The following is a 13,910-nucleotide window of genomic DNA, read 5'->3' as shown; positions in this document are numbered from 1 at the left end:
TGACTCTGAGCATAATCAATGGTGGTATGAACGTGCCACGTGAAGCAGCATAGGGAATAATGGTCTTTCCATACAATATAATATGACAGCAATACAGTATTAATCAGAGTTCATTGATCTACTTAGTGGATTTCCCTGGATCTAGGACTGCTGAACTCTTCTCTGCAATATAAAGTTTTAACACTGCAGAAGATGTTCCCTCTGACACTGATTGTTAAAGTGTTTATATCGATGTGTCCTATGCAAGATGTAGAAGATTTTGTTAATAATCCCTCAGTGATGCAAAAACCACTAATAAACGATTTCTGCTTTATTTCTATCTAAAGACCCTATGCTTAGGCTTGTTGAGCTACATATGCTTAGCAGAAAATGAGATGACATTAGGAAGAAAATGCAATTTCCCTACTTAAAATACTGTATTCTCTCTGTCTTAAAGAGACACCAGAGATACCGACAGAGACAAGCACTCCAGTTACTCCTTCAGCTACCCCACTGCCAACAACAAGAACGACAGAAATAAGTACGTCTACTGCAAGCACCACTAGTCAACAGTCAACATCACCGGTGTCAACAAGCCCAGTGACAGCTACCACCTCTGAAGTCACTGAAACAGGATCAACCACCAAGACAACCACTTCAGGCCCCACACCCTCAAGGTCCACCAGCACTACACCAGTAACAGAAACATCTGTCTATGAGACCACTACCACCAGGACCCCAAGCCCTCCAACAGGATCATCTCCCACCACTTCCAGCCCTGGCACCACCACAACCTCGGGACCAAGCAGCCCTACAGGAACACTACCAATATCAACAACTCCATTCACTCGAACAGGATCAACCGCCAAGACTACCACTTCAGGCCCCACACCGTCAGTGTCCACTCCCTCCACCACCACAGTAGGAACAGAAACAAGTACCCCAGGGACAACCTCTGCAACTGTTACTACTCCAACAACATCAACCCGCCCTGTGTCGACCACCACCTCCGGTACTACTCCAACAGAAAGCTTTACCACCACTTCAGGAACCACCTCTAGTACTTTTACCACAGTCAATGCAACCACCACCTCCACCACCCTTCCCCCTGGCTCAACTACTACATCTGGGCCTACTGCTACATCAACTGCAGTCACCACTACAGGAAGTTCTACACACAGTGTAACTCCTCCAGTTAATGGCTCGAGTACAACTACAGGTCTAATACCAACAACTAAAAAAACTTGTACTATTTTCCCTAATGAATCTTATGAGGTGAGTAGATTCCATGCTTTCATTGTGCTGTGGATGGAGAGTAGACACATAGCTTTAATGTTAGTAACCTAGAGTAGGCATTAATCTGGATAGGAAAGGTAGCATCAGTCTGTTCTGTTTGTTTAGTTTTCTTGGACATCAGCAAGACTTCTAATGATATTTGATTTATAGTTTATATATTGCTATTAGCTCTTGGAGGATAATTTTTAGAAAGCTTTCTGCAAGGAGCTAGATCACAGTTCTGTGTTTGTTGTAGGATAGCTCTGATGAAGAGGAAACCAAGAGCTAAATGGTGCTAAGCTATCTTTTCTATTTCTGCTTTTGAATAAGTCCAGAGTGGGTAAAAGTTGCTTGTTTGTGTGTTTACATAGCCCAACAAAAATCCACAGGGCTGAATTTGTCTGAGTTTGGAATGAATCATACTTGTTCACAGACTGGTTTCAGGAGAGGACTGTGAAACAGATCACTGCATTCAAATGCTTGTGAAATTTGACTCAGACTTCTTTTTTTTCTTTTTTTTTAATCCGCCGCCTCTGACACAGACAAGTTAGTGTCTTGTGCATTTCTAAAGCCTCCTCAAAGTTTAGATGCCTACCAACTTGCTCAGTAGATCTGCAGGAATAAAAAATTATACATGGATGAAAAACTGGTAGAAGAAAAAAAAACCTCATGCAATCACAATGCATGCACATAATCACCTTGGTCATTTTTCTCTGAACTATTTGCGTTCACTGTAGCTTTAGCTATTAATCTGTTCTAGGCATTCAAGTGAATTAAATATATTAGCCATTCATATTGATCAGTGTCTTTCACTGTTCTGTAGAGAGGGTGTTAAGGTGATGAGATTAGATGAAACATCTCACTTCTTAGATAGCTGAAACTAGAAAAGGTGATTCCCATTTTGGTTTACTGACTTGACTTTTGTAAGTGAAAATGCTTTTCACTTAGCAGCTCTCAGTTGTTTTATCTTGCAGACCAAGATAGTGCTGACTGATGCACTTCCATCCTATTTTCAGATTCCTGGTGGGGGAAATCTTATCAATAGACATATGGCTTTTTAGAAAACTGAAGAAGATATTCAGGCATAACTATTGTCAGTCTATCTGCTTCCTAAGGTTTGTCTCCATCTCCCCCCTCCCCCTCTCTTTTCAAACACAGCAAGGTGAGTCATGGTGGCTCTGTAACTGCACTAAGGCAATATGTATAGAAGACAACATTGTCCAGGTGATTCCAGTAATCTGCAATCCACCTCCAAAACCAACGTGTGCCAATGGACTGTCTCCTGTGCCAGTCATTGATGAGGATGGATGCTGTTGGCACTGGGAGTGTGATTGTAAGTATATTTTTGTTGAATATTTAATCTCCTGAGGAAACAATACTATTGTCAAGACCAACAATATTTATCAGGGACCACGTATCGTGCAAGGCTGTGATTCTGGTGTTGGGTAGAGTGCTCTGTTGATTCTTTTTAGCTAATTGAGGCATTTGCTTAAGTTGCCATTATTACTACGTAACTGTTGTGATAGTAGAGTAAATTGATCTCCCAAAGCAGGATTTAAATGTCTAAATGCAGACATCAATAGGCTAGATGCCTATATATATATATATATATATATATATGTTACTTGTTCAGACTATTGGTAAAGATATATCTATGTTACAGTTAATCCTATTCTCAGCTGTATGTCATTAATGTCAGATGAACTGTGCATTGAAAGTGCCTGTTTTTTATGATGACTTCTAGCTAATGAGCTCATGCATTGACATGTACACTTTATTAAAATTAAAACATCCAAAGTTCACAGAGGTGTTTCCCACATCTACAGATTTTGCTTGTAGTATGATATGATTTTGTATGTTGCCATAAGAGCCTAACTTAGCTGTATGTTTTTTTAGGCTACTGCACTGGCTGGGGAGATCCACATTACATGACTTTTGATGGATTGTACTACAGCTATCAAGGGAATTGTACATATGTCCTTGTGGAAGAGATCAATAAAAAAGTCGACAACTTTGGTGTCTACATTGATAACTATCATTGTGATGTACGGGATGTAGTGTCCTGTCCTCGAACGCTCATCGTGAGACACGAGACTCAGGAAGTGAGGCTAACAACAGCACAACCAAATACTCTACAAGTAGAGGTACTAAAGAATGATAACATTGATTTCTTGATTCGGATATTAATACTGCATCAACAGGATAATGATATTAACAAGGTCTGGGGAAAAAAGATTCTTCTGTGTTTTAGATTCAGTAACAGTTTAGATTATAAAACTGGAGTGCTTCAAAGGACTTCAAAGGACCACTTCACAGCATTTTTTTACTCTGAATGTGGGGAGAAAAATTCTACAACTTCTTGTCTTTTTAATCTCAAATCTTTGCAGGTGTCTCCTAAATACACAAGTGTGCACAAATTGCTAAGAGTTAAGGATATAAAATAATTTATAATTAGCATTAATCTAACAAAGGAAAACAATGTGGAATGGGGTGCGATAATGTAAGGTAGACATAACAATAAAGTGCTGACCTGAAGCATTTTTTTAAAAGTACCATTAGTAGCTTTGACTTGTGTCACTTTTTTAATTTTTCAGAATAGGGCAGCTATATGTTTATTCCATTGAAAAATGTGATATCAGAGTTTTTAGGCTTCAAAATTAGTGAGAAGTGTTTGGGGCTTTTTGTAGCTTTTTACCGTTTGGTTTATTTTTGTACATTACTGTGTGAGAATATTGCAAGTTGGGTTGCAACATATTGTTGAAAATTTACAATATTTAGACCTCTTTTTTTCTCTAAAGCAAAGAAATCTCCAATTGCTGAGTGCAAGTAGTAGTGTTAGTTTCACAGGTATACCATGGCTAGGGTGTTTGAATAAGTAATACAGTTTTAGTCTTATTTCTGTTATTTAATTTTCCTATAAGCATGTGCCCTTTATGCCAAGAAACCTAAAACTTCATACCATATGAATTTAGGAGAATTTTATATTCCACTTTCAGGAGGACTCCTTGATGCCATAGTCACTATAGTAAGTCTGTTGAGTGTTAGGATTTAGCTGGTTTAAACCTTGAATTTATAGCCTCATTTGTCGGAGGTTGATGGGCTTTTTGTGGCTCAGAGAAGAAAAGTTTGACTTTCCAGTAAGAAAAGGAACACAGGAACATTTGTTACAAATTAAAAGGATATTATTTACCTTTACATTCTCTCTGCAAAACAAAGGAACAGTCAATTGTTTTAAAAAATCAAACTAAATTTATGCTTCTTTTCTGTTTTCCTTTATTTATTAGGTGACAGTAAACAACCAGCTTGTGGCTTTGCCTTATAAGAAGTTTGGTGTAAGCATCTATGAATCAGGCATAAATCGTGTTGTGGAAATTCCTGAGCTGAAAATGAATGTGACCTACAATGGCTTGTCCTTTTCTATCAGAATGCCCTACAGCCTGTTTGGCAACAACACCCAGGGCCAGTGTGGTAAGGCTTACTCTTCCAATTTTTGCACTCTCAGGAAACCACAATGACAGCCCTGCTGCAAAGATGAATAGAATTTCCTAACAAATCTGTGAGTGAATTATTTTTCCCCTTACCACCCTTAGGTACTTGCAATAACAACACGGCAGATGACTGCATGCTGCCAAATGGAAACATTGCAGCAAACTGTGAAACCATGGCAGATCACTGGCAAGTTGTTGATCCATCCAAACCACAGTGCTCTCCAGGCCTAGTTCCTACAGGTTCACCTAGCACAACACCAATACAGCCTTGCAAAGAATCTTCCATCTGTGAGCTTCTTTTGGGAAGGTAACATTCCTCTTGCTTTTACAAGCCTTTGGTCTTTGATTCAAATGGAACTTTTAGGATTAATTTACCAATGGAAAGTGTTTCTAACTATTGCTCCATTTCTTGTATCTTTATGGTTTGCTTCTACTCCTTTCACTTTTTCTGGCTTTTATTTTTTGCTTACAGTTTCTTTCAGCCCTCTGGCTGCCGCATTAACCTTTGTTGATGTTCCCACATTCTTCTACACTCTCTATCCTCCCTTGTCCCATGTTCTTTCCATTTTACTTAGTAAAAAACAGAGTCCAACTGAAAATAAAGATCTTAATTTTTAGAACACCATGTCAGAACTGAAAATGAAAAAAAAAATCAAAATCACTTTAAAGAGATAACACATGGTTGCACCCAATAATATACAGCTCCTGGACTCCAAACATTGCTGTCTAAGTGTTTTGTAGATGAGGGAAGACTATTTATATATTGGAATGTTACTATCTGGATAAGTGCTCTTAGCACAAATCTCTCATCAATAGTCTGCATCCACATCTCCTTAATCTCCCACATCCACTGTTGCCACATCATAACATGTTAAGCACATTGAAACATGTATGGATCATTCACTAACTAATAATGATAAATATTTCTGTTTCTAGTGTGTTCGAGCCATGCCATGCATTTGTCCAACCTGAAAAGTACTACGCAGCCTGTGTTTTTGATAGCTGTGTACTTCCCAACCTAGACCTGGAATGCTCAAGTCTGCAGATCTACGCTGCCACCTGTGCCGATCAAGGCATGTGCATTGACTGGAGAAAACACACCAATGGTGTATGCTGTAAGTATGTGGTTATTCATCTAGAATTATTAAGGAAGATTATGTGGAACTGTTTCAGCAGTAATGTTATCTGCTTTCTGAGTAATGAAGGCACCAATAAATCACAGCAGCTGCTCTCTTTAATTAATTTTGCAGGTAACATTTTTAACAATGGAAATGATGAATGAGCCTGCAAAAATATACATGTATTGGCTGTGCCAGAAACATCTGTATCAGTACATACTTTTTTGTATGCAGGCAGTTCTATGCTTGGCAGGCATCAGCAGATCACTCTCTATTTTGTGACATGTACATGAGTTTTAATCTGTAGTAAGAGCTCAAAGGGAAGGAAGACATTCCCCTTTGAGAACTTGTGCAAAAGAGACTGAAATTATGGGAAAAAATTGTAATCAAGACGTATCACCTTAGTGTAAAGTACAGCACTATATCTCTGTCACTAAATTGCACAAAATTATTCCTTTTAGAGTCATGAGTCTATCTGGGATTTTTTTCCTTTTTGCTTCTCAAGATTGTCATGGATACATAGGAAAATGAGTAAACAGTGTTTAAGCTCTTGGCAAAAGGTCACGTGGCTTTTATATGATATTGTTACTGAGCTGTTCCTCCTTTTTGTTCTTCCATTCCAGCTCACGAATGTCCGCCAGGTAAAGAATACAGAGCATGTGGTCCTATTAAAGAGATGACCTGCAAATCAAGGTAAAAAATTCCTTTGCAGTTAGTTATAGCTTGTACAACTATTCAGTCATATCTAATGCACAGGTGAAAAATCAACCTCCTCTCACATCTTAAAATGACTGTCAAATTTATTAGCACTGTTCTGTTGACCCTAAATCTGGGTGCCTGAACTGTTTCTGTTGTTTGACTATATCAAACACAAGACATCGACAACCTCCAATCAAAAATGTGCAGATTATTTGCTACTGTATTTTCAGTGAAAGGTTATTTGGTATAATCCTCCTGTATGTGCCTACAATATTAATGGTGTTCCTCTGTCCATTTTGTCTCACAGAGGACAGAACAACACATCAACTAAAGAAGTGGAAGGCTGTTTCTGTCCTAATGGAACCATGCTGTATGACTCTGGTGTGGATGTCTGTGTGAAAACCTGTGGTAAGTTTTACTGCTTCACTTGGATGCATGTTTGTTTCCTCTTCATTTTCTTACATGTATGCAACATAGTTTTGACTGTATGCAGTGCTCATACAATGTATAGTAGAGATGCCTCCTGTTATATATTCCACTGGTAATGGAAATTTATTTTGGTATTTTCCAGGCTGTGTCGGGGTGGATATGATACCAAGAGAGGTAGGATGCTGTATGTTTTTGGATATCAAGTAGAAGTTTGGGTGGGGAGAGGAGAGTGATCTCCACTGATACAATCTTGTTTTATCATTTCCAAACTTTGTATTCCTGATTTTACTTCTGTTCCTTTTAATTGGTTACTATGCAATCATTCATTTTATTGTTTTTCAATGGCAGTTTGGAGAAGAGTTTACAGTGGACTGTCAGGACTGTATTTGCCTGGAAGGTGAACATGGCATTGTGTGTAAGCCTCACATATGTGAACAAAAGAAGGTCACCTGTGATGGAGAAGGCTTCTATGAGGTCACTGAAGTCAATCCTAAAGACTCCTGCTGCCCTCTTTCCACTTGCAGTGAGTTTATACTTTTGTTTCTAGTTTTTCTATACCTCTTGGAAATAGAAAGGAAAAACGACTGAGCTACCTTAGTACCAGAGATCTATAGCAGGGAGTCACAAAATAGTATCTTTTCTCATGCTTTTTAAAATCAACTTGCCCAGTGCTAGGGAAAATACGTTTTTATATTGCAGTGATTCAGTACAACTGAATTTACAGTTATGAGACTCAACATACCTCAAGCTATAGTTCTTGTCTTCAGGGCCACATTTTATTTAAGCAAAATGCAAAGAGATTATGGAATTCTCCATGGATTTTCATTTTCCAGCAGTTGCCTAAAATCCTGGAGAGAGTAGGAGTTCTCTACTTCTTTGCATAGAATGGTGATACTTTATCAACACAGGATAATTGCATAGTAGAAAAAAAAAAATCATAAACTAATACAGCACCCAATATCCAGTGCCTGGATTTATGAGGAAAAACATGTTCCCTATCTGCAATTTGTTTCTCTGAAGAGAATCTGGACTGTTTCCTAGCAATGGAAAGTTCATCCTAAGAGCTTTGATAAGTGCTTATTTCTAATAGCTGTGATTTAGTGTACTTTCTGGCTTATTCTTTTTTTTTTTTGCTGTTGTTTTTTCTCCTCAGAATGCAATACAAGCTTGTGCACAGCTAAAGCCCCCAAGTGCTCACTGGGATTCGAAGTTCATTCTTACATTCCCAGTGGTCAGTGCTGTCCTGTATATCAATGTGGTAAGTCCCTTGGAAACATATTATAATGAATAGCCTCACAGTTTTATTTATTACATAATTTAGCATTAGCCTTAATGAGACTGTCTGCAATAGCCTGCTGAAAAAGGTTTTAAACACAATCAGATTCTACAAATGCACTACTACTAAAATTGGCTATTAGTGCTATAGCTAAAGGAAATTAGATATAGCTCAAATGACTCGAGTTCAATTTCCTGCTTATAAATACAAGTAATAACAGCTATAGAATTAACTGGGATGATTCTCTCAGCTTAATCTAGCAAAAAGTGTCTAGAAGCATCCCCAGCAGAAGACAGATTTACAGTTCTTGGTAACTGAAACAAGGACATTCTTGGCTATGAACTGGACCGTGTATTTTGCGACAAATCTTTGTCCCTTCTTGCACATGCAGTATTAGTTTTTATACTTTATACATATCCTATCTCATACCAGAATTGGGGAATAATCATATGAATTGTCATTCATTGTGGAAGAAATTATGTTGGTTAGAGTGGGTTGAAGACATTTTTTATTCTTTTTTCCTATCTAAACATCTAACTCCTTGCTTATTAACAGTTCCCAAGGGGGTTTGCGTACACGAGAATGCTGAGTTTTTGGTAAGTTCCTGTTTCAACGGTCTTCTAAAAATGCTTAAAAAACACTTAGTGTACTTGATCAGAAGTGCTATGGAAAAGTTTAACCAGTACAACAAATATTTTAGAATTTTTCAAATTTCTGTCAGAAGTTTATCAATTTCACACAGCCTAAACCTCTTCTGAAAAGTTTCCTGTGTAGGAATGAAATTGAAGAGCTACATGTATGTCAGTATCATAGAGGAATTTAGGCTAACTGTGCTGGAATTTAAAAAAGTCAGTCCACATTTACTGTCAGCACATTATTGCAGTTAAAATTAAAAGACATATAAATAAGTATTATTCTAACCAAACCTAGATTTCTAATAAATTCTCTTGGGTTTAGTAATTGTACCTGTTCTTTTAATATCAGAGTTTGTCATTGCTATACAGGACATCAGTGATGACACACATTAAATTATATTCAGTCTTAAAATGTTGCCTTCATAAATGTCTAGCCAAATAGCTATCCAGTTGTCTTTACAGTTTTTTTCCTTTTCCATTGCTTCATTTACAGATGTCTGTTAAACATGTAATATCTCAGTAATATGTGATTTTTTTCCTTAAATATGTAGCCCAACTCCTCAGTCTTTGTTGACAAGTGTCAGAATTGTTTCTGCACAAATGATGTTAACGTCAGCACGCAACTGAATATCATCTCCTGTGAACGTGTCCCCTGCAACACATACTGTCAACCAGTAAGTGGCAAAGTTAAAGAAACAAAAGACCCCAAAATTCCCATATGTATGAACATCTGTTTGATCAATGAGTGGTATTAAGCAAAGGACAGTTGAAACCCAGAGACCAATTCCAGCATGGATATCAACAGTTCTTTGAGCAATCTACTGCCTGAGATTCACTGTGTAACTGTCAGCATTCCGTTCACACCGGCAGAATTAGCTGGGAAATTTCTGTAGACCACTATGTGGAGTGATATTTAATCATTATGCATATTTATTCTAGTGCTTTAATTTATTCCATTTATAACCAGCTTCTATTACTTGTCTTCAGTTTGTTGGAACACAAAAAAGGCACAAATCCAGAGTGCACTTCAAAGTGTAATCAATTAATGGATTAGTATGTTTTCATTTATTTCTCAAAAATTCATCTATCATAGTGTTCTTGGTTTTAATTAATTTAGTTAATTAATTAATTTTAATTTTTAGGGATATGAAATTAAACCAGTGAAAGGTGAATGCTGTGGAAAATGTGTGCAGACCAAGTGTATTATACACACATCAGACAATTCTGAACTCATCTTGAGTGTAAGTATACTCTATGTATTCTCTTTCTCCACCAAATATGTAAAGTTCCCAGTTCCAGAAAGGGAACATCTCCTTGCCAGAAACAAGGCTTTAGTTTGCACCTGAAAGTTCAAAATCTCATCCAACGCAAAACCTAGCTACAATTTTTTGACCTGAGGGTAGATCTCATGAAATAAAATTATCTGTAAGGCCATTCCTGGAATGAGAAATCCAATACAATTGGAAGGGTTTTTCTTCCAGTGTCTGGAAGCTTGGGCTTTTCTATGTTATATGATTTCTGTATGCTGAAAAACACTATTAAAGCCTGCGTATGAAATAATTCTATTGCCCTAGTAGGATGAAGGCTTAGGGTTTTTCTTAATTAACATAAAACAGTCTAGCTTTTTGAAGGCAAAATCTATTGGCATGGATGATTTTGTTAAGGTACTCTATGTACTTTAGAGACATTTTTCTTTCTCAAGGAAAATATCATAAACTGAAATTCTCTCCAAGTATGGCATATTGCAATACATGTCATGATCTGTATCTCAAATAGCTTTTAACCTAAAAATAATTGACTAGGAAACAAGAAGAAAGTCATTATGAGAGGGCAAGAAAATTTCTGTCTGAGCTCCCTTCAGCTTTCCTTATTACATTATGCATTTCACTTGCAGCCTGGAGACTTTAAAAATGATCCTCACAACAACTGCACCATTTATAGCTGTGTAGATGTCCACAACCAGCTTATTGCTTCCACATCTGAGATTACCTGTCCAGCATTCAATGAGGACAGCTGCAAACCTGTAAGTAAAAATGGAAAATTTACCCTCTATTCCATACATAGATTACTTCAGTTTAGTTCAGCCATCTAGCTAACAACAAAAGTAAAATCTAGCTCTGATGGCCTTTTGTCATAATTTCTCAGTCCTAAGGGCAAAAGTTCCAGATGCATCTATGCACAGCCCTTTAGAGTGTATAAAATAAGATACCTGGGTGAGAATTCAAGGTTTATAACTGGTAGCTCTCTTTCAGTAGCCAAAATACTGGTCAATACTGAGATGCTGAATCTTTGCTGACTGCTTTGTTTGGAGCTCTGTTTCAGCAAGAACCGGGTTTCCTTGGATGTCACAGAAACACAAGCTATTCAGTCAGTAGACTGCCAGTAACACCTGCATAGTACCTATTCAAATACAGAGGACTCTGAGAAACCATTTGTTGGAATTGCTTCTGAGGAAAAATTGCATGATGTTAACTGTAGACTTCCTTCAAAAAATTGGTTTTATTTTCACAGTCCTTTGTAAACTGATAGATTTCAAGTTGGGCAGAGGATGATGTCTTTCCTTATTTAGACCAATGTCACAGTTTTCACTGGTTATTTCCAGCCATTGATGAATTGCTCTCCTCAGTTTTTTGCCTTAATGCCTATTTAATATAGAAAAATTATATAATATAATTTTTTTCTGTTTCTTTTTTCTTTCAGGGAACTATTTCATTCTTACCTAACGGTTGTTGCAGAACCTGTAAGTATGCCAGTGTATCTGAATCAATAATACAGAGAATGAATTGTCCTCTTAAATCAGCCCATTTTCCAGATAAATTTGTATTTAAATAGATACTTTTATATTTGTCATTCCAAGCCTTCACTGTCCAATCTCTCTGGAGAAGTTTAAGCTGCAGCAGAAAGACCACTGAAGGCAATTGAGTACACTAGTGAAGCCCAGGGAATGCTGGGGTGCGAGGGATTTCTGTATCTGTTTCCCTGAAAGCATTTCCTGCTCTCTGCCTGTAGGTGCCCCTCTGGACAGCCGCACACCGTGCTCTGTGCGCCACAGACAAGACTTCATTGTCTACCGTGGCTGCCGCTCCGTGGACAGAGTCGACTTGACTGAATGTGAAGGAACATGTGGAACTTTCTCGCTGTAAGTAAACTCAGCAGACAATGAGATTTAAGTCCTGGTAACACTGAGCTTGTTTATCTAAAAGGAACAATAAATAGTAGACTACACAATGGTAGAAGACCTGGAACTATCTGCTTACTGATTCAAGGACATAAAATAATGGAATCTGTGACTGACCGGTTGATTTGTCATAATACAAAGCAGGAAAGTGTATTAAATTGTCTTTGGATTCAGACAGCTCTGATAAGACCTATTCATCCACTAAGAACTGGCTTTGTGTCAGACTACCTAGGCTAGAAATTGTCACAAAAGAACATGGTTTATTTCCTGTAATGAGAATGAGCCCAGAGAGCAGCCAGACTTGACAACTGGAAGTGGAAAAGCTGCTTTTCAATAGTTAACTCCTAAACTAAAATACATATACATCTTTTAAGGGAAGATTCAAATATGCATAATTTTTTTACAGAGAAGAAATGAGAAAATGAATGCTTTAGGTGAGGTGTTAGTAGAGTAACCTGACTGTACATTTTTCTCTGAAATGAGAGAATATATTGAAAAGTGTCTATAAGGAAGTGGTTAGTAGGGCACCTGGTAGTGAGCTACTAAAACACTGGAAAAACAGTGTTTAACTCTCCAAAGAAACTGTCACTTACTTCCTATCACTAAGTCTGCCACAATGTACCTTACATGAAACTGATCTTTAGTATCACATGGAACTCTGAGAAGCCAGGCAGTTTATTAGTATTTTGAAATTCCTGATCATCTCAGGATTGCTGTGATTGCTTCCAAATACAAGAAAAAGAAGGATGTTGTCACAATTTATAGCCTGATATTGACAGATTCTTCAGGTTAGGAATGGTGCTTAGGAAGCTGATGAACACAAGGCTGCAAAAAATACTTTGCTGTGAGACAGGAACAGAAAAAGCCACTGCTTCCCCTTCATGTTAACACTGCCCTGATTGGGTTATGCATTTGATAATCAGTGTTCTGTCAGAGAGCTTAACACTTCCATTAGCCACAACTGCAGCTCTTCTCACAAGAGTTCTGTACCTGATTTCACTCTCTCCTGTACATTGACTTCTGGCACAGAGTAACGTTGCTGTTTTGCCTGTTAACAGATACTCTGCTGAGGCCAATTCTATGGACCACAGCTGCTCCTGCTGCAGAGAAACACAGACCACTGAGAAGCACGTGGTTCTGAGATGCCCCGGTGGGCACTCAATGTCACACAAGTACGTCTACGTGGAGAGCTGCAGCTGTCAGGACACTGAATGCAGCAGGCCAAAGTCTAATGAGCTGCAGAACAATGAAGAAAATGACAAGGCAAGCGCTCTGAACCGGATCAAGAGAGCCATCAGCTTAACATCAAAATGAAGGCAGAAAACCCCTGGCATCATTAACTAAAAGGACTGTGAACCATTCTTACCTTCCTTGACTACTTTTGAACTTTACTTTTCCCAGTAACTGCCTCCTGTTTGTTCTCTAATTAATTTGACAGTGCTCTATTTATTTGTGCACAAAATAAGAACACAAATTTGTATTCTTACAAGTGCACAGCCTCTTGGGTCCTTTTCAAATCTGCTTATTTTTCTGTGAATGATTAAAAGCACATCTCAAAAAGCATGGCTTTTGTAGTTATTCTTGTACACTCTTGATGAGTTTGAGTTTGAAGAGAGAGGTTATTTTTCAAGTTATAGGAAGTCAACTGATTTCCTAAATTTTTGGGGTATCTACTCCTGGCTCCTTAAAAGCTGATCAGATGATGCTGTTCAAAAGACCCAGTCTATAAGGTGAGAGAGATGATGCTCTCTGCCAGAACAAAGGCAAAGATGAATAATGATCATGAAATTTCATGAATATTCAGATGACTCAGAGAAGCTTCTAGTTCAGCAC

The 13,910-nt window shown here is 37.9% G+C and overlaps 1 protein-coding gene across 1 annotated transcript in view; it reads left to right on the top strand.

The window, feature by feature from the left end:
• The window catches only part of MUC2 (mucin 2, oligomeric mucus/gel-forming), a 57,320-nt gene extending 43,680 nt beyond the window's left edge, over positions 1 to 13,640 (top strand). The window contains exons 46-63 of the mRNA XM_086895680.1: positions 437 to 1,254; positions 2,413 to 2,587; positions 3,151 to 3,398; positions 4,539 to 4,722; positions 4,845 to 5,049; positions 5,679 to 5,857; positions 6,484 to 6,553; positions 6,867 to 6,967; positions 7,131 to 7,162; positions 7,337 to 7,511; positions 8,142 to 8,246; positions 8,820 to 8,860; positions 9,451 to 9,573; positions 10,042 to 10,140; positions 10,794 to 10,922; positions 11,600 to 11,639; positions 11,909 to 12,038; positions 13,136 to 13,640. Coding sequence (XP_086751806.1) covers positions 437 to 1,254; positions 2,413 to 2,587; positions 3,151 to 3,398; positions 4,539 to 4,722; positions 4,845 to 5,049; positions 5,679 to 5,857; positions 6,484 to 6,553; positions 6,867 to 6,967; positions 7,131 to 7,162; positions 7,337 to 7,511; positions 8,142 to 8,246; positions 8,820 to 8,860; positions 9,451 to 9,573; positions 10,042 to 10,140; positions 10,794 to 10,922; positions 11,600 to 11,639; positions 11,909 to 12,038; positions 13,136 to 13,391 — 3,110 coding nt within the window. The 3' untranslated portion in view covers positions 13,392 to 13,640. The remainder of the gene's footprint in view (positions 1 to 436; positions 1,255 to 2,412; positions 2,588 to 3,150; positions 3,399 to 4,538; positions 4,723 to 4,844; positions 5,050 to 5,678; positions 5,858 to 6,483; positions 6,554 to 6,866; positions 6,968 to 7,130; positions 7,163 to 7,336; positions 7,512 to 8,141; positions 8,247 to 8,819; positions 8,861 to 9,450; positions 9,574 to 10,041; positions 10,141 to 10,793; positions 10,923 to 11,599; positions 11,640 to 11,908; positions 12,039 to 13,135) is intronic.
• The last annotated feature ends 270 nt before the right edge of the window (positions 13,641 to 13,910 follow it).

The sequence above is a fragment of the Cyanistes caeruleus genome, chromosome 6, assembly GCF_971803275.1.
Source record: "Cyanistes caeruleus chromosome 6, bCyaCae1.hap1.1, whole genome shotgun sequence".
NCBI classification, from domain to species: Eukaryota; Metazoa; Chordata; class Aves; order Passeriformes; family Paridae; genus Cyanistes; species Cyanistes caeruleus.
The sequence above is the reverse complement of the archived record's forward strand: the minus strand, read 5'-3'. Positions and strand labels throughout refer to the sequence as shown.